General features: G+C 63.2%; 1 protein-coding gene across 1 annotated transcript in view; it reads right to left on the minus strand.

The window, feature by feature from the left end:
* CROCC2 (ciliary rootlet coiled-coil, rootletin family member 2) overlaps nt 1-16,233 on the minus strand; it is a 69,263-nt gene extending 53,030 nt beyond the window's left edge. Inside the window, 4 exon segments of the mRNA XM_070046032.1 lie at nt 2,255-2,361; nt 4,441-4,568; nt 5,478-5,628; nt 16,156-16,233. Of these exon segments, the coding sequence (XP_069902133.1) occupies nt 2,255-2,361; nt 4,441-4,568; nt 5,478-5,628; nt 16,156-16,233 (464 nt within the window).
* Between the last annotated feature and the right edge of the window lie 6,430 nt (nt 16,234-22,663).

Raw genomic sequence — 22,663 nt, forward strand, 5'->3', positions numbered from 1 at the left:
CCTCCTCCCCGTGCTGCCCCTCCCCGTGCTGCCCCTCCCCGTGCTCCTCCTCCCCGTGCTCCTCCTCCCCGTGCTGCTCCTCCCCGTGCTGCCCCTCCTCGTGCTGCCCCTCCCCATGCTGCCCCTCCTCGTGCTCCTCCTCCCCGTGCTGCTCCGCCCCGTGCTGCCCCTCCCCGTGCTCCTCCTCCCCGTGCTCCTCCTCCCCGTGCTGCTCCTCCCCGTGCTGCCCCTCCTCGTGCTGCCCCTCCCCGTGCTGCCCCTCCTCGTGCTCCTCCTCCCCGTGCTGCCCCTCCCCGTGCTGCCCCTCCCCGTGCTGCCCCTCCCCGTGCTCCTCCTCCCCGTGCTGCCCCTCCTCGTGCTCTTCCTCCCCGTGCTGCCCCTCCCCGTGCTGCCCCTCCCCGTGCTGCCCCTCCCCGTGCTCCTCCTCCCCGTGCTCCTCCTCCCCGTGCTGCTCCTCCCCGTGCTGCCCCTCCCCGTGCTGCCCCTCCCCGTGCTCCTCCTCCCCGTGCTCCTCCTCCCCGTGCTGCTCCTCCCCGTGCTGCCCCTCCTCGTGCTGCCCCTCCCCGTGCTGCCCCTCCTCGTGCTCCTCCTCCCCGTGCTGCCCCTCCCCGTGCTGCCCCTCCCCGTGCTCCTCCTCCCCGTGCTGCCCCTCCCCGTGCTCTTCCTCCCCGTGCTGCCCCTCCCCGTGCTGCTCCTCCCCGTGCTGCCCCTCCCCGTGCTGCCCCTCCTCGTGCTGCTTCCCGTGCTGCCCCTCCTCGTGCTCCTCCTCCCCGTGCTGCCCCTCCCCGTGCTGCTCCTCCCCGTGCTGCCCCTCCCCGTGCTGCCCCTCCCCGTGCTGCTCCTCCCCGTGCTGCCCCTCCCCGTGCTGCCCCTCCCCGTGCTCCCCCTCCCCGTGCTGCCCCTCCCCGTGCTGCCCCTCCCCGTGCTGCTCCTCCCCGTGCTGCCCCTCCCCGTGCTCCTCCCCGTGCTCCTCCTCCCCGTGCTGCCCCTCCCCGTGCTGCCCCTCCCTGTGCTGTGCTGCCCCTCCCCGTGCTGCCCCTCCCCGTGCTCCTCCTCCCCGTGCTCCTCCTCCCCGTGCTGCCCCTCCCCGTGCTGCCCCTCCCCGTGCTCCTCCTCCCCGTGCTCCTCCTCCCCGTGCTGCTCCTCCCCGTGCTGCCCCTCCTCGTGCTGCCCCTCCCCATGCTGCCCCTCCTCGTGCTCCTCCTCCCCGTGCTGCTCCGCCCCGTGCTGCCCCTCCCCGTGCTCCTCCTCCCCGTGCTCCTCCTCCCCGTGCTGCTCCTCCCCGTGCTGCCCCTCCTCGTGCTGCCCCTCCCCGTGCTGCCCCTCCTCGTGCTCCTCCTCCCCGTGCTGCCCCTCCCCGTGCTGCCCCTCCCCGTGCTGCCCCTCCCCGTGCTCCTCCTCCCCGTGCTGCCCCTCCTCGTGCTCTTCCTCCCCGTGCTGCCCCTCCCCGTGCTGCCCCTCCCCGTGCTGCCCCTCCCCGTGCTCCTCCTCCCCGTGCTCCTCCTCCCCGTGCTGCTCCTCCCCGTGCTGCCCCTCCCCGTGCTGCCCCTCCCCGTGCTCCTCCTCCCCGTGCTCCTCCTCCCCGTGCTGCTCCTCCCCGTGCTGCCCCTCCTCGTGCTGCCCCTCCCCGTGCTGCCCCTCCTCGTGCTCCTCCTCCCCGTGCTGCCCCTCCCCGTGCTGCCCCTCCCCGTGCTCCTCCTCCCCGTGCTGCCCCTCCCCGTGCTCTTCCTCCCCGTGCTGCCCCTCCCCGTGCTGCTCCTCCCCGTGCTGCCCCTCCCCGTGCTGCCCCTCCCCGTGCTGCTCCTCCCCGTGCTGCCCCTCCCCGTGCTCCTCCCCGTGCTCCTCCTCCCCGTGCTGCCCCTCCCCGTGCTCCTCCCCGTGCTCCTCCTCCCCGTGCTGCCCCTCCCCGTGCTGCCCCTCCCCGTGCTCCTCCCCGTGCTCCTCCTCCCCGTGCTGCCCCTCCCCGTGCTGCTCCTCTCCGTGCTCCTCCTCCCCATGCTGCCCCTCCCCGTGCTGCTCCTCCCCGTGCTGCCCCTCCCCGTGCTCCTCCCCGTGCTCCTCCTCCCCGTGCTGCTCCGCCCCGTGCTGCCCCTCCCTGTGCTGTGCTGCCCCTCCCTGTGCTGCTCCGCCCCGCGCTGCCCCGCCCTGGAGCCACCTGGGAAGAGGTGTCAACAGCCCGACGGCACAGTGGCGTCCGCTGCGCAGTGACGGCCGAGCTCCCTGCTGCCCCACTGCCCTGCCTGCCTGGCCTCACCTCTGCTCGGCAGCCTCTAGCCGGCCGAGGGCTTCCTCCAGGTCGACGCTGTGCTTCTGCTCTGACCTCCGCAGCCGAGCCTCGGTGGCCTCCAGCCGGGCCTGCGGCTGGAGAGGGGCATTAACCCACCTGGCTGGACACTTCCAAGCCCAGCGGGCTGGGCAGCTTTGGCACAAAACCCTCCCAGGGATGGGTGAGAGGGCTCCCCTTGGGTCCCTAGTTGGGGCGGGGCCAGGCTGGGATAAGGGCTGGGGTCGAGCTGGGGTCAAGCTGGGTCTGCTAAGACGGGTCAGGCGGGCAGCCGTCCGTGCCATGGTCCTGTGCCATGTGCCCACGGCTGGCGGAGTGGGGGTCCAGGCTCTGGTCCGGCCACATAAGGGGCAGGACGGCCGAGATGCAGAGCAGGCCTGGGGTCACCCCCATGGGAGTGAGTGAGCGTAGGGTCCCGCCCCTGCAGCTGCCCTCCTGCCTGTGCTCGACCCTCCGTCTGCTCCCAGCCCCTCATCTAGCGGGTGGGTGGGTACCACACCCCCAGTAAGTGGGCCTGGCAGGGAGGGGAGCCCCCCAAATTGGGCCAGGTGGACCCCGAGCCTGCTGGAGCCTGAGCAGACGGGGACCCGGGGCTCTGAGGGGAAAAGGCAGTGCTGGGGGCCCCGACCCGAGGAGGCCGGCTGGTGGGGGGCTGAGGCAGGTAGGTCAGGAGAGCTGAAGGGCACCCTTGTGGCACGACATGGGGCCTGAGTACAGGGAGGTGAGTGGCCCCCGCAGCTACCAGTGGGATTGGAGAGGAGGGCCGGGGGGTCCAGCCGAGCCCAGGGGCCTGGGCGGGGGCTGGGAGTCTAGCCGGGATGGAGGTGCCCACGGAACCGTCACGCGGCCCCTGCTACCACCATCCGCCCGCCCATCTGCTTGGGGGAACCTGGGGAGGCTGGGCCCCTCTGCGGCCCTCACAAGGGCTGCTGAGCCGCCTGCCAGAGCTGGCACAGGCCTGAGTTCAGAGCTTACTGACTCACGAGGTTTCCTAATTGGCCGCGGGATTTCTGCGGCTTCTATTCCCATAGGGCCTCTAGTTCCCAACATCTCCCCACCCTGTGCTAGGAAGATCCCCGCCCCGCCCCGCGCAGGGCCCAGGGTGGGCGGGAGACGTCGTCCCCTCCGGGGATGAGGAGGGCCTTCCCAGTCTGCCCGGGGGTGGGGCTGGCGATGAGAACAGGTGTGACAGTTCCGGGTGGGGGCAGGGAGGCCCTCCCTCTGTGGGGCTGGTGACGCCGCCTATCCCAGGAAGCCCTCGGAACCCTCGAGGAGACGAGGCTGACCCAGGGCCCTTGGGCGTTCGGCACTGGTCACTGGTCATGCCGGAGAAAGACCTGAGTCAGGTCTCACCCAGCAATGGCAGCGTGGCCCTGGATAACTCGGACTAGCTCTGAGCCTCAGTTTTCTCATCTGGAAAGTGGAGTCATCTGCCCTGCCACGTAGACCAGGGGGACTCTGCAGACACAGGGGCTCCCAGTGTGCCACACTGTGGGCCGGGCACCCCAGCCCAGTCCTGCCTCAGAGGCCATCATGTCTTAGAGTGGCAGACATGGGACAGAGGCTCTGGCCTAGCAAGTTTCGTCACTTTTCTGCCTCGGTTTCCCCATCTGTCCACCAGGAGGCCCTCCCAGCCCCACTGGTCGTGACCAAATGGCCTGTTGCCACAGCCAGTCACCCTGGAGGGCACCGCGCTGCCCAGGGCACTGAGGACAGAGGCCCAGGGGCTCCGTCCGCCCTCGGCCGTCGGGGGTGGGGGCTGGGGGCGGGGCCAGTCCTCGGCGGCCGCCAGGCGGTTCCTTTTGCTCCCGCTCCTCCCCTGGGCAGTTGCTGCCACGTGCCCACGCTGGGCTGGAGGCCAGGGCCAGGGGTCAGGAATGCCCCAGCCGCCCCCAGGGCTTCTGGCAGGTGGGGCACAAGTCAGTGCTTAAGCTGGGGGGGGAGTCCTGGGGGACCCCGGGGCCGGGGAGCCCCGGGCACCTGTCCCGCTCTCACCGGTCCCCTCCAGCCTCAGCTTCTCTAGCCACCGCCCAGGGTCCAGCCGTGCCATGGCTGACCACTGTCATTCCACGTCCTGAGACGCGCTGACGGATCCACCGGTCACCCCGGGCCCGGCTGCCACCCTCTGGCTGCCACGCGTCCCTACGCACGCTCACCTGCTCGCTGACTGCGTGGTACCTGCCGGCCGGCTCGTCCCGCTCGGCCCCCGCCTGGGCCAGCAGCTCCTCCAGCCGGGACAGCTCCTCCTGCACGCGGGCCGAGGCGGCTGGCGGCTCCCGCAGCGCTGCAGGCGCAGCAGCAGGTCAGCCTGTGGCCAGGCCAGCCCCCAGCCCGGCTCCCTGTCCCGCCGCCGGTCTGCCGATCTGCCGGGACTGACCCGGGGGACCCCGATCTGGGGCCGCACCTCGGCCGCGGGCCTCCCTTCCTCTCCTGCCGTGGACATCACGTTTCACCCCGGTACAGACCCCTGCCCAGGGCGAGCCCCAACCCAGTTACAGCGTCCCCCTGGACGCTGGGGATCCCACACCCCCGTCAGGCAGTGAGAACTGCTGACTCAGGGTAACCAGATCTCACCCCCAAGTAGTAAGTTGCTGTTCTAACCACACAGTGGGCTTTCTTTTTCCTTAACACACAGTGAGGTCCCCAGTTCCTCTAGGAGGCTGGAGAGCCCCTTATTTCAGAAAGGGGTCTCGGGACCCCCGCACGAGGGGGTCGGGGCACACTCTGGGGCCAGGCTGCCCTACTGGCTGGGTGGCCTCGGTGCAGGGACCCAGCCGCGCACGCAGCCGTGACAGACAGCGAGAGGCACCGCGAGGGGGCCCGGGGGCTGGGGGAGCAGAGCTCTTGGGGGGGGGGCTGCTTAGCGTCCACGCCTCCTGAGTGTCACCCTTTAGGATTTCATCATCTAATGAAAAATGAACATAATTAAATCAAGACTGGTGGGCACAGATGTGTGACAAACCAACGCGGGGCTAGGTGGGCATGGTCCCTGTGGCCTGGTGGTGAGCGCGCCGTGGGGATGGGCTTCTGACCCCCGGGGACGATGCCGTGGGAAGGTGTGCTTCTCGCCCTAGCACAGGGGAGGATGATGGGCCGGGAGGGGCCGGCCCGGTCAGGGGACAGTGAGGGGCTTGGCTCCCTGAAGCTGGACTCTGACTGACGGCTCTGCAGCCCCCCTGGTGGCCCCCCTCACCTTGGGGCGGCTCCTCGCCCAGGCTGCCAGCCACAATCTCACGGATGCGGGCAGGCACGGGGATGGGTGAGGCCCGCCAGCCTCCCCCATGCACGGTCAGCGCCCGGTCTTCTCTGCTGGCCATGGGGCTCAGAACGGTGTCCTCCAGCCTCTGAAAAACACCGGCTCAGAGATGCCTGGGGCTGGCAGGTCCCTGGACAGCTGCCAGAGCCCCACGTGAACCCACTGGAGTTAGTGGGCGCTGCCACGGGGCTCCCATACGGTGGCAAAGTGCGCTGGAGAGGACTGGGTGAGGTCACCAAGGCCCGTGCCTTGGTTTCCCCACCTTTCAAGGTGGGAGGGCACCCTGCCCATCCTGGCGCTGCTCTGAGCACAGGTGAGGAACGAAGAGCTGGTCCGGAGAGCTCCGAGCCTAGGGCACCACCTCGTCCCACCCTTCAGCGCTGCTCCGCCTCTGCGGGGGCCGCACTGACCGTCGTGGTGGACCTCTCCGGGGACGCTGGGAGGCAGGCTCCTGCCTCTGGCCCTCCTGGAGCAGGCAGCCTCCCAGTTCTCACAGTGGGGTTGGCAGGGAGGGGTTTGAACCCCACCCAGCAGGCCCAGAGCCCCACGGCAGGAGGGGCTGACAACAGCAGAGGGACAACTGGTAGAAGGTCCACCCACACACCCCCCTTTAGGACAAGGCCAGCCATGTGGGGCTTCCCCGTCCACTGGGAGGGGCACGCGTGGGCCCTGGGCCGGGGCAGGGTGGGAGCCGAGGGAGGGACAGTGGGTGGATCGTGGGGACGGCCCTCCTTCCTAGCCGCCTAGAACAGCTGACCATCTGTGGCAGAGGTCCGAATAGCCCCGGACGCGGGTAGGAGACCCTGGGTCTTGGGTACCCAGAGACTGGTGTTGGGGTCTTGGGCTCCAGTTGGCACTTTGCCTCGGCCCTGGGCATTCTTGGCTCCACGACGATGGCACCGCCGGGGGAGGGCCTGGGCTGCCCTCCAGAGCCCAGGGCCGGGCGGGACCTTTGTCGCCAGGTCTGTCGTGGTGCTGACCGTGGGGGGAACTCGTGAACGCTGCAGGCCGAGGCAGCCACTTCTAAGCCAGCATGAACATCTGGACGTGAGAGGGCAGCGAGGCAGGATGGGCCTGCACTCAGGACAGTCCGTAGCTGCCCACCGGCCCTGCTGCCTTTGCGATATGAGCTGTCAGGCAGTGAGTGAAATACAGAGGGAAACCAGACGCTTCCCAGGGGGTCCTGGAGATGGATGTCCCCTCCAGTGGCTCTCTAGGGCGGCAAACCAGGGTCCTCCCATCACCCCCGAAGGTCCCAGACTTCTCAAACTTATCACCATATGCCCAGCCCCTCCCCACCCCTGGCTTCCCAAGACCCCCACCCCGAGACTCCCCAGATCTCCCTCCCATCCCAGGGCCCTGGTGAGTGACCACCGCACAGCCTCCTACCTGCCTGTCCTCCTCTGATCCCCCCAGCTCTCCCTGAAGACCCTCTCGAGGCCTAGACCCCTCCACCTGGCTCTGACCCTCAGGCCTGGGCCGGTAGGGATGGAGGGCTTCCTGGGTGCAGCCCTGCTCCCCCCACCCCACTGCCCTGGTACAATCTCAGCCCGTCCCCTCCTCCTGAGACCCCAGCCTGGTCTCTTCCGCTCACGTCTGCCTGGACACGAGGCCTGCCCCTCCGTCAGCACCAGAGTGGCCAGGGCGACCCCGAAACCCGGGCTCTTGCATGACACCTGGTGAAGCCACGTTCCCATCCCAACAGGAGCTCGGTGCTGGGCAGACACTGAGCAAACTCGCGGGACTGAATTCCACAGCCCCCCACGGGGAGTGAGAACCCTGGCTCTGGTTCACCTGGACCCCAGTCCTCCTTCACCTGCGTGTAGGAATTTGAGTCCCCTGGGAGGTCTTGGGAGGCACCTTGACTACTCCCCCTCGCCGACCCCCTTCAGCATGACTTCGGGTGAGCAGCCTCCCTTGAGGGGAGGGGACGAGGTGCCTGCTGGCCCCTTTCGGCAGAGCCCGGAAGGGGGCGCCGAGACCACCAAGGCCGCAGGCAGGGGCTCAGCCATCGTCCCCCCTGAACCCCCTTTGCACTCAGGGAAACCGAGGCCCAAGGGGGAGGCGAGAGCCACCTGAGGCCCGCGGGACTGTCGAGTCCAGGAAGGCCCCTGCCCCTCCGCTCTCCACACCACCCTCCCCGCCCCAGCGTCCGCGGCGCCACCCGCTAACGGGAAGGCAGCAGCGGCATAAACTTGACTCATTCCTAACATTTACGGAGGGTCAGTTATTAGCCGAGATGTCCCAAGAGGAGCTGGGCGCGTAATGGGTTCCAGCTGCGGCCGGGTGCCTGCGATGGGCCGTGGCCCAGCTGGAGCGGAGGGAGGCAGCGGGGTCAGCACGGTGGGGGTGCGCGGAGGCCCTGGGGCTGCCCCCTCCCACCCCGCCCCACCTCCTGCCCCCCACTCCCCCCAGTAATGGGGGCAGGGAGGGGCCTTCACCCAGGGCAGGTCACTGGGCCTGCACCAACCTCTGGCCTTGGGGCTTGGTTCCCCCTGCGGCCGCCCGGGACCCCGTGATGCCACCTGCAGCCCTGTGGGCCAGGGGTGGCTCTGGGTCAGCTTTGGGGGGGTGTGCTGTCTGCCTGTGACCGGGCAGTGCACTGGGAGACTTCTAGAAGCCCCCCTCCCCCCCTCGCAGTCTCAGCTGGTCAGAGGGGACACCAGAGCTGGGCATCAGCTCCCCAAAAGACCTCAGACTCACAGTTGAGCCTGACCATGTCCCCTCCTCCTTTCTGTCCCCAGCGTCCTCCTCCCCATCAGCTCAACCAGCTTCTAAGGACCTCAGGGAGGTCACAGCCCCTGCGTGACACCCCCAGCGAGCCCTAGAGGGGGGCCTGTGTGTGCGGCCCAGTGGGGCGGCCATCCCCTCCTTCCTCGCCGCCGCCCTCGCCGTGTGGCCCTGTGGATGGGGAGGGTCTCCGCTCCGAGGACCCTGGGCTCCCCTCTGGGAGAGGTGGGCTGGGGCCCCTGCTCTGCCACTGCCGGTGCACTGCCTGACCTCAGGCATGCCACCTGCTGTCCCGAGCCGTGTGTTCTCATCTTTGAAAATGGGGCGTCCCAGGGACCCGGGGGCTGCGGCTCTGGGGACCCCGCCCTAACCCCACAGGTGAGGACATGAGGCGGCTGGGGAGGGCGGGTGGAGCTGTAAGACAGAAACGGAACCCACACGGAACAATCTCACTCTCTCCCTCACTGGTGACCAGCATCGGACCCCCGAGTGGCCCCTCTGAATCCGCAGGCTGCCCAGGCACAGATCCCCAGGGAGAGGAGCCCAGCGACTTCTGGAAGGAAGATGAGGGTGCCCCATACCCAGAGCCCAGTGAGGGAGACCCCTGGGTGGCCCGGGTGGGTCCAGATGAGCCCCGTGGCAAGGCAGGGAGGGGCGCCAGAAGCCCCGTTGAAAGTCACCCTGCGAGAGCGGGTGTCCAGCGGGGGACCTCAACTCAGCCAGCAGCGTGAGCGAGTCAGAATCCTGGGCCCCTCGGCAGAGTCGGGGGATGGTGGTGGGGGGGCGCCCCTGGCCAGCAGCCTGGGTCTGGGGTGGCGGAGCTCCAACAGTGCCACCGTGTGGCCACAAGGGGCGCTGCAGGAGCTGTGACTGCCCGTCGCTCGAGGAGGGAGGCTGGGGCTCCTGGGGGCGGCGGGAAGGCAGAGGCTCCCTTGCTCATGGAGATGTGAGAAGGGCGTCACCTCTCAAGGTCTCCCAGCACCCGTTTTATATCTGTCATCTCGGCTGGAAGGGAGGCTCAGGGTCTTGCACTCACGGGCGGCAGTGTTAGGCCTGGGCCCCTGCCCGTGGGCCCCCAGCACCTTCCCAGTGGCCCGAGATCAGGACTCCGCAGGCACGCTGGCCTTGGGTCCCCTCCCCGAAGGCAGAGGAATGGGGGTCGGCCCAAGCCTGGCTTCCTCCTCCGCCTCTGCCCCTCAGACCCTCCCCAGCACCCCCACAGGGCCCCAGGCACCCCAGGGCCAGGCTTTGGCCCTCGCCAGGCGCGGGCCCAGCTTGAAGAACACATCTGAGGACAGGGCCTCCAGCCAAGTCCAGCCACCGGACGTCTGCTTGCCATCCTTCCGTGGCTTGGCCGGCTGCAGAGAGGGCCCTGGGCCTGGGTGGCGGCCTGCCAGGCTCCGTTTCCTTAGGAAAAAGAGCTTCTCTGTGCCTGGGGTAACCCCTGGCCCCCACCGTGCTGTATCTCAGCACCGCCCAGTTTCAGATCTCTGTGCGTCCGCTGAGCCCTCTGGGGCCCTGGGCATCACCCCAGGAGCCGGGTCAGGCTTCTGGGGGTGGTAGTTTGGGCCTCAACTAACAATAAGGGGGCAATCTGGACCAGGCATGAAAGCAGGCGCTGGGGATGGGGGGACAATTTCTCATTCATCCCCGCTTCCCCAGCCCGGCACCGTCAGCGCGTGGCACGCAAGCAGGCTCAGACACAGGCCACTACCGGAGGGACTGAAAGCCAAGCCCAAGGTATGAATCACAACTGAAAACTGACTCATGTCAAGGGATGACAGAAGGGCAGCATCCTGTCCGTCTTGTTTGCTACTGTGTCCTCTGTGCCCACACGGACTTCCGGGAGGAGGGGGCCGCTGAGTTGGACCTTGAAGGATAAATAAGAGTCCAGCAGCCAGAGGGGACAGAGGTCAGGCGTCCAGGTGGAGGGACCAGAGGAGGAGAGGCAGTCTGTGTGGGGCTGGGGAGCAGGGTGCACGGGAGCCACGAGGCGGGAGAGGTAACTGAAGGCCTTTAACATCCCCGTGAGGATGGTGGCGCCCCGTCTTCGCTTCTGAACGAGGAAGGGAGACATGTCCCATCTGATTGGCAGTGACCCTGGCTGCCGTCCACACAGGGCTTGGCCACACCCTGGCACTCTCAAACCATCCCGGCTCCTGTCCCGAGGGTGGGCCCTCACTCACCCAGGCTCTGGGGAGCCCCCCAGACCACCTGTCTCACCCTCGTACAGATGGGGACCCTGAGGCAGACAGTCAGTGGCAGGGCCAGTTCAGGTCCAGAACCTGAACACCGCAGTGCCCTCCTTTCTGCTCAGGGGCAGCTGCGACTTCATGACTGTGCCAGCCCTCCCGGGCCTCCTGACAGCACCTCCTCCCTCTCCCCGGTGCCCCTCCCTTCCCCCCTCCCCCTCAGACCTTCCCACTTTGGAAACTTAAACCATAAACACCTCTACAAAACCCGTGAGTGGAGAAGGTGTGTGTGTGGGGAGGGGAGGACGCAGGACACAGAGGACCCAGGGAGCCAGCCCTCCCTCCACAGTTACTAGAACAGCCAGGTAGACTGTGAAACTCCTACTCCTGAAGACGTCAGAGAGCCACGGAAGCAGTGGGGGAGATGGACCGACACTCAGGGAGAGGTGAGCGGCAGGGCGTCCTGGGCTGGGTGGGTGCTCTGAGTTTGGAAGATCAGCGACAGAGCCTGGGAACGGAGCGACCCTCAAAACAGAGCCGGTTTCTCAGCTATGATCATTTTAAAAGTGGTAACAGCTTCCCAACACATCAAATACCTAGGAGCCAATGTGCTAACAAAGTATGTGCAGGGCCGCTCCGTGGAGAGCTACGTTGAGTAAAACTAGCAAAAACGTAAATGGAAGAATGGAAGACAGCATTGTAAAGCCGTCAGTCCTCCTCAAATTAATCTGCAGATTCAATGAAATCCCAATCCGAATCCCAGCAGGATTCTTAGTTTGTAGAAATTAACAAACGGATTCTAAAATTCTTATGGAAGAGTCAAAAGTATGTAGGGAGGGCTTCCCTGGTGGCGCAGTGGTTGAGAGTCCGCCTGCCGATGCAGGGGACGCGGGTTCGTGCCCCGGTCTGGGAAGATCCCACGTGCCGTGGAGCGGCTGGGCCCGTGAGCCATGGCCACTGAGCCTGTGCGTCCGGAGCCTGTGCTCCGCAACGGGAGAGGCCACAACAGTGAGAGGTCCACGTACGGCAAAAAAAAAAAAAAAAAAAAGTATGTAGGGAATCGTGAAGAAAGCTTATGCTCAGACGTAACGACACGTCACAGATCCACAGGGACGAAGACAGGGTAGCGTTGGTATAAGGACCAGCTGACCAGGGAAGAGGCCACGAACTCTGGAAGTATATATGCGCACATGCACCCGCAGACACACGTGCGCAGACACATGCACACACTGGTGAGTGACAAAGGTGACACAGTGCAGTGGGGAGATGATGGCGTGCACAGCAAACTAGAGCGACGCGCTGCATTCCGGTGAATTTCGCGAACGTGGTGTAGTACCAAGAGTGTGTGTGTTTACACACTCACGTATACGGCTCCATTTCCCTGAAGTCCCCAAATGGGCAAGACTAATGTATGTTGGGGGAGGGGGCTTCTGGCATTCTGAGAATGCTCTGCTGGGGCGGGCGCCAGCCACACGACGACCGGCTCAGTTAAGCTGCACACTTAGGATGTCGGCACGCTTTTGTATGCATGCAAGGGCCAGTTTCTAGAATGCGGGGCTCTGCTCTCATCCCCACACTCTGTGTACAATGACTTTCCATCCATTCTCCAACCTACCACGTGTCCACCACTCCCACCCACCCACTCAACCATCTGCCACCATCTGTACGACAGTCTCTTCCCCTACCCACCCGAATGTCCCCTTATTCCTCCGTCCGCTGATCCTGAGCTCGGCAGACTCTATCTGTAGGCTAAATCCGGGCCTGCCGCTTGTTCGTAAGTAAAGCTTTCTTGGAAAATAACTACATCCATTTGCTCACACAGTGTCTGTGACCCCCTTCATGCTCCAGTGTCAGAGCTGAATAGTTGCTACAGAAACTTTATGATTTGCAAAGCCTAAAGTATCAGTCATCTGGCCCCTCCAGAAAGTTTGCCAGCCTCTGCTTTAATCCATGTATCTACTCATCCCACCCCCCCATCCCACCCCATCCCATCCTATCCCATCCCACCCACCCCACCTCATCCCATACCATCTTCTCTCTTGCACTAAGGACATTGCTCCAGCAATCCTTCCTTATTGCTTACGTATGTTATTTTTCTCTCTATCAGACCATTCTTGTCGACGCAAACTGTCATAATTTATCCTCGCCTTAAAAAGATGTATTGCCCCTACGTGCCCCACGAGTTACCCTTGTGGTCAATGTCACCCATGACCCCCGCGCTGTTGAATGCCGTGGTCCACCGAGTCTGTGCTTGACCTACTAGCAGCACTTTGTGCTGACGGTCGTTCCTCCTCCCTGGAGCTCTCCCCTCACGAGGTTTCCAGACATGGCCCTCTCCCAGTCAATCTCACCTCCTTGGCCTCCCCGTCTCGGTCCCCTTGGCCGGTTCCTTCTCGCCTCGCCCACCTTTAGGTGCGGGTGTGCACCCGCTCCTTTTCCTGGGTACAGTCTCCCCTTGGGATCTCACCCAGTGACCCACATGCCAACGGCCCCGGACATCTGGTTCCAGCACGGAGCTCTTCTCTGAAACCAGATCCAGGCGTCCGTTTGCCGCCCGACTGCCTCCGTGCAGACGCTAATCAGCTTTTCCACCTGACGACGCTCAAAGCAAAACCTCTGTGCACAGGGTAGTTAAACTAGATGTAAAGAAAAGCTTGAAAATCTCTATATGTTTGAAAACTAAGGTATTTATACCTTTAGATAATCCAGGGCTAAAATAAGAAGCCACAGTGGAAATTAGAAAGCAGTTTGAACTGGGTAAAAATGAAACTTATTATATCAGAATTTATGGGACGCAGCTAAAGCCTTGTTTAGGAGGAAATGCATACATTAAAGAAGAAAGTGGGAATGTGAAATGATGCCACCACGGTGGAAAACAGTGTGGAGTTTTCCCAAATTAAACATGGGATTACCGTAGGATCCAGCAATCCCACTTCCGGGTGTACACCCCAAAGAAGTGAGAGCAGGGATTTGAACAGGTATTTGCAGCACTATTAACAACAGCCAGAGGTGGAAACAACCCAAGGATCCATGAACATATGGATGGATTACAAAATGGGGCCCATCCGTACAGTGGGATATTATTCAGCCTTAGAAAGGAAGGACCTTCTGACACAGGCTACAGCATGGATGACCCCTTAGGACACAAAACTAAGTGAAATAAGCCAGACACGAAAAGGCAAGTATCGTATGATGCCACTCATATGAGGTCCCTAGAGGAGTCAGATTCATAGAGATAGGAAGTAGGGTGGTGGGTGCCAGGGCTGGGGGAGGGGGGGAGGGGGAGGGGGGAGTTCGTGTTTAGCGGGGGCAGAGTTTCAGTTGGGGAAGATGAAGAAAGGTCTGGAGTTGGATGGTGGCTATAGCTGCACAATGTGAATGTACTTAATGCCATTGAGCTGTACACTTAAAACTGATGAAAATGGTAAATTTTATGTATATATAATTTACCACAGTTTTTTAAGTAAAAAAAAAATTTTAAAACAAAGAAGGCTGCAAATCAATGAGCTAAGCACGCATCTCAAAATATTAGAAGAAAAACAGCCCAAAGAACTGAAAAGCAAAGGAATAAAAAGTATATAAATCAATGAAATAGAAGACAAAATACCGTACAGAGGACCCACAATGACCGGTATCAGCAATGCAAAAGGAGGCGTCAGTTCGGGGTGACCAGCTCATTGCAGCCTGCCAGGGACTTCCTCAGATTGGGTCCTGGGTGACCCCTGGGTCTCAAGCGCCTCAACACTCAGGGGCAGGTGGTTACCTGCTTCAGAGCCTCAGACTTCAAGAAGACAGTAAGAGGATATTGGGAACAACCTTGGGCAGTAAATTTGAAAATTTATATATAATAGACAAGTTCTTAGAAAAATACCGTTAATCAAAACCTAACCCAAAAGAAAGAGTCTGAAAATGCCTGAAGCTCTAGAGGAACTGGGCCCAGACTTACAAATCTTCCTGCCCGTCGGCCTTCTCCACCGCCTCTGCGTCCAGACCCTCAGAGAATCCAGCTCTGAGGGGGGGCCGGGGCCGGGGTTGCCAGGGGCAGCAGCAAGTGGGGTGTCAGGAGCTCCTCTGGGCAGGGGAGCACATTCAGGTCTGGTCCCCCAGGAGCCACGCCTTGCCCGGACTCCTCGGTTTCCCCGTCTGTAGCTGGAGGGGCTGGAGGATCCCCCCTCCTCCCCCTCCGGACGGGCCTATCCGGGCATCTTGAGGCGCCTGCCGCCTGCTCAGCCCTGGAGTAGCCACCGCGATCTCCATCACCGTGGTGAAGACAACAGGTGTTGGCTGGGCGGGCAGAGCGGACCTCGGCCAGGGCTCCCCGTGGCTTTCAGATGGCGGTTTCCCACGGGCAGCGGGGGCCGGGGGGGCAGCCACTTTGCCAAGCACCGATGCCACTGCCGGGTGTCGGCACCATCCTGTGTCTCTCCCTCAGACCAGCCCGTAACCATAGCAACTTGCTTCGACTCTCGAGTCTCTATTTTCCTGGAACCCAAAGGCGTGGTAGAATCCTCACAGGCTGACGGGGTGCCTGGCTTGGAAACTGGTGTGCGAGCGGCCCTCCCTCCCCTGACCCCCCACCGGCCCTCATGGTCACCGGCACCCAGGGCCTCGCAGAGCTGGACCTCACGGGAACTGGACAGAGAAAGTCACCCCACCCAGGGCCATCTTGTCAGCCTTCCTGCCTGCATCACCTGATTCAAATATCCTGCCCCGGTCGTGTTCTGTCCTGCGTGGGCACCTGTGTGTGCGCGCGCGCACGTGCGGTGGCTCCGCCGTGTTGTTTAGTCACGGGGACAACTGTCGGCAATTACTCTTCTGCAGTGACCTGTCTGTCTGCACAGGGCCACGTCACCCCCCATCAGGCAGCGCACTGCTGAGAGTCTAATAACTGCGTTAATAAACAACTCTGAGTCAGCTGGTTCCCAGGGGTTCGCTGGGATCCCTGAGGGGTGAATCAGGGTGGGGACTGTCTGGCTGTGATGGCCAGCGGGGGGCACTTAAGAGGGTGGGGTGGCAGGGCCGGCCACGGGCTGGGAGTAGGGAGTGAAGAGGAGGGGGCGTGGGGTAATTCCCAGTCGTTATCGTTGTCGCTGTTGTTTTTGTTATGCAGGTGGGTGCTATGAAGGAAAACCGAACCAGCACTTCTGGAGCTCACAGACTAGACACTGGGCACGGGCCACCCCCATGGGCGCACGCCTCTCCAGGGGAGCCCCCGCTGATTCCCACACTTGGCCCCAAGGCAGTAGTGAACTAGACCCCAGAAGGTCGGGGTGGGAGTGCAGGCCGCAAGCCTGAGGCCCAGAGAGGGGCGCTGATAGCCCGAGCCCACACAGCACGGAGCAGGGAGGCTGGCCCTGGGGCTCAGGCCCCCGGCCCCCAGTTCAGTCTCTCCCCAGGCTCCTGTCCCGAGCAGAGTCTGCACCTGTGTGCACCTGTGTGTGTACGTGTGCACCTGTGTGTAAGGTGCCTGTGTGTGTGTGTACGTGTGCACCTGTGTGTGTACGTGTGCACCTGTGTGTAAGGTGCCTGTGTGCACGTGCGCTCACGTGGTGCTCATGCTGACCACGTGAACACGTGGAAAGTGCCCCTTGGAGCCGGGGAGGTGTGGCCTCTCTGTGCAGGGTCCTTTCCCTCCCCAGGTGCCCTTGGGACCTGCTCCCAGGAGGGTGCCAGAGGGCAGCCACACAACTGACCTGGATCACAGCGTCCAGCCCCAGCCGGGGCCGCTCGGCAGAGTCCCCGTTGCCTGGCTCGCTGGAGGCGGAACTCATCGTGGGCTGGGGCACAGGACCCAAGGGAAAGCAGGGACTCTGCTGCCGGTGAGTTTCCTCCTGGGACCCTGGCAGGGCCAGGACCTCCTTCTGTGCACCGACCCCGCACCTGGGCAGCACCTGGCTCCTCTGTCCTGGGTGCCCAGCTGCCCTCTCTGGGTTGGCGGGACAGCGTGGCTGACTGAGCCCATAGGCGTTGCTGCGGCAACCACGACGCTGAGGGCTGGTTTTCCCTGGAAACAGGAGTGCAGGCCCTGTTGCCATGGGGACTAGGGAACGCTGTTGTCCAGAAGCTGTTCCCCAGGAGACCTGGAGAGGCCCTGGGTGAAGCTCTCCGCCTGAGCGACCACACCCGGGCGACTGGCCTCTCCCCCGGGCCCCCAGCCCTGCAGGGAAGGGCCCTCAGCCCTCCACTGAGCAGTTGCCCCAGGAGGAGTTGTGTGCTTGGTGGCCACACACCAGGTAGAGGAAGCGTGCAGACCACGGGTCCTTCCTGATGGAGAATCATAAACTGTGACTCTTGTCCGAGCATTTGCAAAGGAGCTTGAGTTCAGTAGTGCAATGCCGTGTAACAGGTGCGCAGAGCCTGCGGAGGGGAGGTCACCTGCCCCAGGCCCAGAGCAGAGCCCGTCTTCCTCACCTGCCCTCGGATGCGCCTCTGGAACCTGACTTCCCTCTGGAGCCCGTCAGGTGACCTGCCGCGTGGCTTGTGCACTTCCTACTTCACTTCCTCTCACCTGAACCGCCCCGGAACCACACAGACCACTGGCAGCAGCTGACCTGTTGTGGGTGGTGATGGGAGAGGTCCCTGCAGGCCCAGAGCTCTGTGCTCCCCAGCCTGGGCCTCTGCAGTGAGTGTGGCTCCCCAGTGTTCCCTCCCCTCAGGGGATCCTCCTTCAAATTTGGACCTTTCCCAGCCGGGCTAATGCCGACAGGAGTCCCTCTTGGAAACGGGCAGCCTCTGGAGGTGGGCCCAGCAGCGGGAGTGACAGCCCCTCTAATGAAAGGAGGCCAGTTTGGGGCCCTGGGGACGGGGGGTGGTCCCCAGACTCCCAGAGACCTGGGCTCTTCTGAGGCAGCTCAGGAGATAGAGGTGGCCTGCCGGGCAAGGCCAGAAGGGGCCAGCAGTGAGGGTGGACACTTAGTGGGTCAGCGTTTCTGTCCCCAGGGCTGCCAGGGGCGAGACTGACGGGGTCCAGGCCACTTCCTCAGAGCCGAAATGTACGACGGTGCTGCCGTTGCTTAAAGGAAGCTCTCCCCGAGGAACGCGTGCCCTCTGCCTCCTCCTGGTGTCCTCAGGCTGCCCCCCCCACCACCCGTGAGGATAGCCACGAGCGTGCCCTACGCAGGGACAGGACGGGCTCTTGGCCGGACACAGCCCCGCCGGGCATCACTGGACAGTTTGGGGGACGGGGGACAAGGCCATCCTCTGAGCACGGCCCCTCTGGATTAGTGGCGACTTCTGGCTTCCGGAGGCTCCAAGCAGAGGCCCAGATTCTGACCGCCATGGCTGGGGCGCCAGCCTGGTACCCAAGGCTGCCTCTAGCTCCTGGAGCCCTGGACCCCTGTGGCTCCCGAGGACGGAGCACCTGGGGAGCTGGGGAGGGGGCTGGGGAAGGGACAGGCTCGGCACTTCCTGCTGCCCGGAGGCTGGGCCTCATCTGCCCCCAGGGAGCTGGGCTCGGGGGCTGGGAGAGTGCGACCCTGCCCTCTGGGGAGAGCTCCTACCTGGGGGGCTCAAAGGGGGGTGCTCGGACAGTGGGGGGATGAGAGGCTGCAGAGATCGGTGTGATCACCCGTGAAGGTGACTCAGAGGAGTCCAAATAAGACTCCGCCGGCCGGACACAAGGGAAGTTGGTGCCCCTCTGGCGGGTGGGGTTGTCTAGCCTGTACCCCACCCCTCCCCACCCGGACACCCGCCTCGGCCTGTTCTGCCCCCTTGAACACTCGAGGCTGAGCAGAGCAGCCCTGTGCCCTCTGGCCTTACCCTCACCCACCCCAGCACCCTCTCCTCCAAGACCCCTTCTCTGGCCCCCATGCCTCCGCCCCCCTAGGCTCACACGGGCCCCCTACGCACCACCCAGGGCTTCACGGCCCAGCGTCCGTGCTCGCGGCTTCTTGTCCTGGGCCATCAGTGGGCCGGAGAGCCCTCAGGGAAGGGCTCAGCCCAGGGCCTAGGCACAGCCCCCGGGGAAGGCTCTGGAATGAGAGAGGGTGTGATGGAGAAGCTCACCATAAGGGGGGTCCCAGTGGGACGGGCCTGCGGGCAGGGTGGGCTCAGGGAGGACCGCGGCTGTCCTGACCCCCTCCTCATGGGCTCTGCTGGCCGGCGCCCTGGACCCAGCGCCTCCCCCTGCGGCTTGGAGAAGGCCAGGGCCCCCAGGCAGCGAGCGCCGTGCTGTGGCCTCACCCACCGGCCCCTGCCCAGCACGTGGCCACCCTTGTCTGTGCACAGGAAGGTCCCTCACCGTCAGGGCGTCACCGCGTTTTGTCACAGTTCCCTCCTTGAAGCAGGAGCCTCGCTGGGTTCTCCTCAGCCCCTGCTGAGTTTACAGTGACAGGTCACCCATAAACTCCCTCAGGACAGTCCGCAGTCCTGGCCGTGCCGGGCCCACGTGTGGACAGGGGGCCCCAGGGGGCTGGGTGAGGAGTGGGGAAGCTGAAACAGGGCCAGGCTGGCCTCACCTCTTTCTGCCCCTCGCCGGCCCCGGGGGCACCAGAATTTGCCACCCCTGAGCCAGACCCTCCCCAAGAGGAAGGGACCTCGAAACTCCCAGGAAAGCGTGGACTTCCCCATGCTCAGGCCACTCCGGCCCTTGGACGGCCTGACAGACGGAGCCGGGGTGGATGCCTGCTGCGGACATGATGGGGGACCCTGACGTGTCCTCTGAAGACGGGTCACATGCAGGGCAGCCTGGGAAGAGGGTGGGAGGCCGGGAAGGGGCGGGCTCCTCTGTCCCAGCCCCGTGGCCTCTGGGCCGCAGGTCTCGCCGTAATCGGCCCTGGGACCTGGCTGGCGTTTGTGCCTGTCTATGCTCCTCTGTGACCCTGTGCCCCGGGCCCCCCCGCCTCCCGTGCCCCCAGCAGACGTCTCTCCTGGCAGCCGGTTTGGTGGGACGGCCGGCGACAGCTCCTGAGAAGAGGGGCTCCTACTGGCCGCTGTGGCTCAGCTGACCCGGGTCCATCGCCTCTTTGGGGTGTGTCCCCTGCAGGTGCTGGACAGAAGTAGCCTGAGAATTCTGCTGTGGCACCAAAATGCAGCCCTGTTCTGCCCACTGGCTGGGGCGCAGGCTCGGGCACTGCCCAGAACCGCTGACTGGTGACAAGGCTGACTGTCCCACTGCCCGCTGGCCCCAGGCTGCTGGTTGCCATCTGTGCGTCTGTGCCTCCCGGCCATCTGTCCACGCCTGAGGCCTGGCCATGAGATAGCAGCGGAGGCCCTGTAACGCGGGGCTTGGGAGGCTCACAGTTAGGGACACTGCCGGCCAGCCTCTTGGGGTCACCCCAAGTGGGCCCCTGGGCACGTGTGCTGTGGGAGCGGTATCTCACCGCCTTCCCTCTCTCTCCAGCTCTGGGGGCCTCTCTCGGCATCCAGTCCACTGCCCGGAGACCATGAGGGGGCGCATCAGCCCTGGTGTTTTGGGGTGGGGGATAAGTCTCAGGACGTATCCCAGACAGGGGATAAGTCCTGGGAGGCCACCAGGAGCAGAACCCAGCCTGTATTCATCCACTGGAAGGGCTGCCTGAGACTGCTGCCCTGGGCGGGCTCTGGGGGACGGTCCTGGGGAAGGGGTGCGGGGATGACGCATGGGCCCTGCCCCTGGCACCTGCTCTCACGGGGTGGGTACAGCGGAGCACCAAGCTCTGCACGACGGTGAAGACGGCAACCCGGGGGAGGGTGCCTCTGCCTGGGGCACCTGGGAGGTGTGGTGCTATCGGGGCATTAAAACCCTGCCACGAAAGTCCTCACCGTCAGAGCTGAGACACGGGGGATCCTCACCGTCAGAGCTGAGACACGGGGGGATCCTCATCGTCAGAGCTGAGACACAGGGGGGTCCTCATCGTCAGAGCTGAGACACAGGGGGATCCTCACCGTCAGAGCTGAGACACAGGGGGATCTTCATGGCCTTGGATTTGGCAATGATTTCTTGGATATGATACCAAAAGCACAGGCAACAACAAAACCAAAAATAATAGACTGGATAAATTGAAAACTTCTGTGCATCAAAGAAGCTATCGAGAGAGTGAAAAGGCAACCCTCAGAATGGGAGAAAATATTTGCAAATCATATATCTGATATCGGAATTAATGTCCAGAATATATAAAGAACTCCTACAACTCAACAACAGCAAACTCCAAACAACTCAATTTTAAAATGGGCAAAGGCCTTGAATCAACAGCTCTCTAAAGAAGACATATAAATGCCAATAAGTCCATGAAAAGATGCTCAACATCACTAATCGTTATGGAAATGCAAATCAAAACCACAGTGAGATATCACCCCACACCCATTAGGATGGCCACTATCAAAAAACCCCGGAACGGACTTCCCTGGCGGTCCAGTGGTTAGGACTCCGAGGGCCCAGGTTCAATCCCTGGTCGGGGAACTAAGATCCCACAGGCCGTGCTGCGCGGCCAAAAAGAAACCAACCAACCCACCAACCAACCAAACAAACAAAAAGCCCCAGAAAATCACAAGTATTGGCAAGGATGTGGAGAAATCAAAATGCTTGTGCATTGTTGGTGGGAATAAAACATGGTGCAGCCACTATAGAAAACAGTGTGGTGCGTCCTCAAAAAATTAAACATAGAATTACCACGTGATCCAGCAATTCCACTTCCGGGTACAAACCCAAAAGAGTTGACAGCAGGGTCTCAGAGAGATATTTGTACCCTCGTGTTCATAGCAGCGTACTTCACAACAGCCAAGTGTTCGCTGATAGATGCGTGGATAGGCAAATGTGGTCTGCGCATACAATGGGACATTACTCGGCCAGAAGGGGTGCAGCACTGACACAGGCTACAGCACGCGTGAACCTTGAAGACACTGTGCTGAGTGAAATAAGCCAGCCACAAAAAGACAAACGCGCCGATCGCACTTGTATGCGGTCTCTAAAGCAGTCAAATTCATAGAGACAGAAAGTATGGTGTTTACCAGGGGCTGGGGGAGGGGGATGGGGAGGGAGTGTTTAAAGGGGACCGAGTGTCAGTTTGGGAAGAAGGAGAGTTCTGGAGATGGATGGTGAACTTGGTGGCATGATGTGACTTTTTTTTTTTTTTTTTTGTGGTACGCGGGCCTCTCACTGCTGTGGCCTCTCCCACTGCGGAGCACAGGCTCCGGACGCGCAGGCTCAGCGGCCATGGCTCACGGGCCCAGCCGCTCCGTGGCATGTGGGATCCTCCTGGACTGGGGCACGAACCCTTGTCCCCTGCATCGGTAGGTGGACTCTCAACCACTGCGCCACCAGGGAAGCCCGTAAATATTTTTAATGTCATTGAATTTACACTTAAAAATTGTTAAGATGGTAAATTTTATGTTATATTTTTTCGTCACAATAAAAACATCTCAAAAAGAAAAACAAAAACAACTCAAATCTGCCGGCACCACCTGGGGATCAAATTCTTCTCCCCCACCTGGCAGCTTCGATGAGCCCTAGTAGCTTCTTCAGTCCGGGCTGTGAGATAGATGCCACGTTCTAGGGGAGGGCGGGAGTGACTCCGGTCTGGCCCTGGGCTGACTGACTGGGCCTGTGCGACAGAGCTGGGTCACTCTGCGTGACGCCAGATGACCGTGTGGCTGCTCCCTGGGCCCCTTTCTCAGCCCCCTCTTCCCCAGCCCTGTGCCGAGGCCCTCGGGACCCTCCTCTCCCCATAGACCCCTGCCCGCCCCGTCCTGGGCTGTGGCGACCCCTGCCTTCCTTCCGCTTGGAAAGCTTCATGGCTCAGCTATCTGCTCCCCACTTGGTGGGGGGGTTACCTTCCCGGTGACCATGCTGGTTGGCCACATGCCTGCTTCTCTTTGGGTGGCCCGGGTGTTCACAAACGCCTGGACAGCTCACCTCCTCAGGGCTCCCCCCCGCAGCCCCCATTGGACAGACAGACCCTGCCTGCGCCCCCTGCCCCCCGACAGCACACGTGCACCTTGCATCTTGCGCAGGAACCGACCCGAGTGCCTCCCCAGGCTTCTCCACCAACCTGGGGGTCGATTGTCCCATCACCCGCTTCCACACCTGGTCCTGCAGGTTCCCTGCGTGTTTACGTCAGAGCTGGGCACACGCTGAGAGCTGGGTCCCTGTGAGAAAAGGCAGCAGGCTGGGTGGCCGCCTCCCCAGGGGCAGCCTGCCTCCCCTCAGCCCCCGGGCCCCTCCTAGCAGGTAGCAGGCCCGTGGGGTGGTGATGGGTGGTCAGGAGGACAGCCCCTGGGCCACGG

The sequence above is a fragment of the Globicephala melas genome, chromosome 7, assembly GCF_963455315.2.
Source record: "Globicephala melas chromosome 7, mGloMel1.2, whole genome shotgun sequence".
Classification (NCBI taxonomy): Eukaryota; Metazoa; Chordata; class Mammalia; order Artiodactyla; family Delphinidae; genus Globicephala; species Globicephala melas.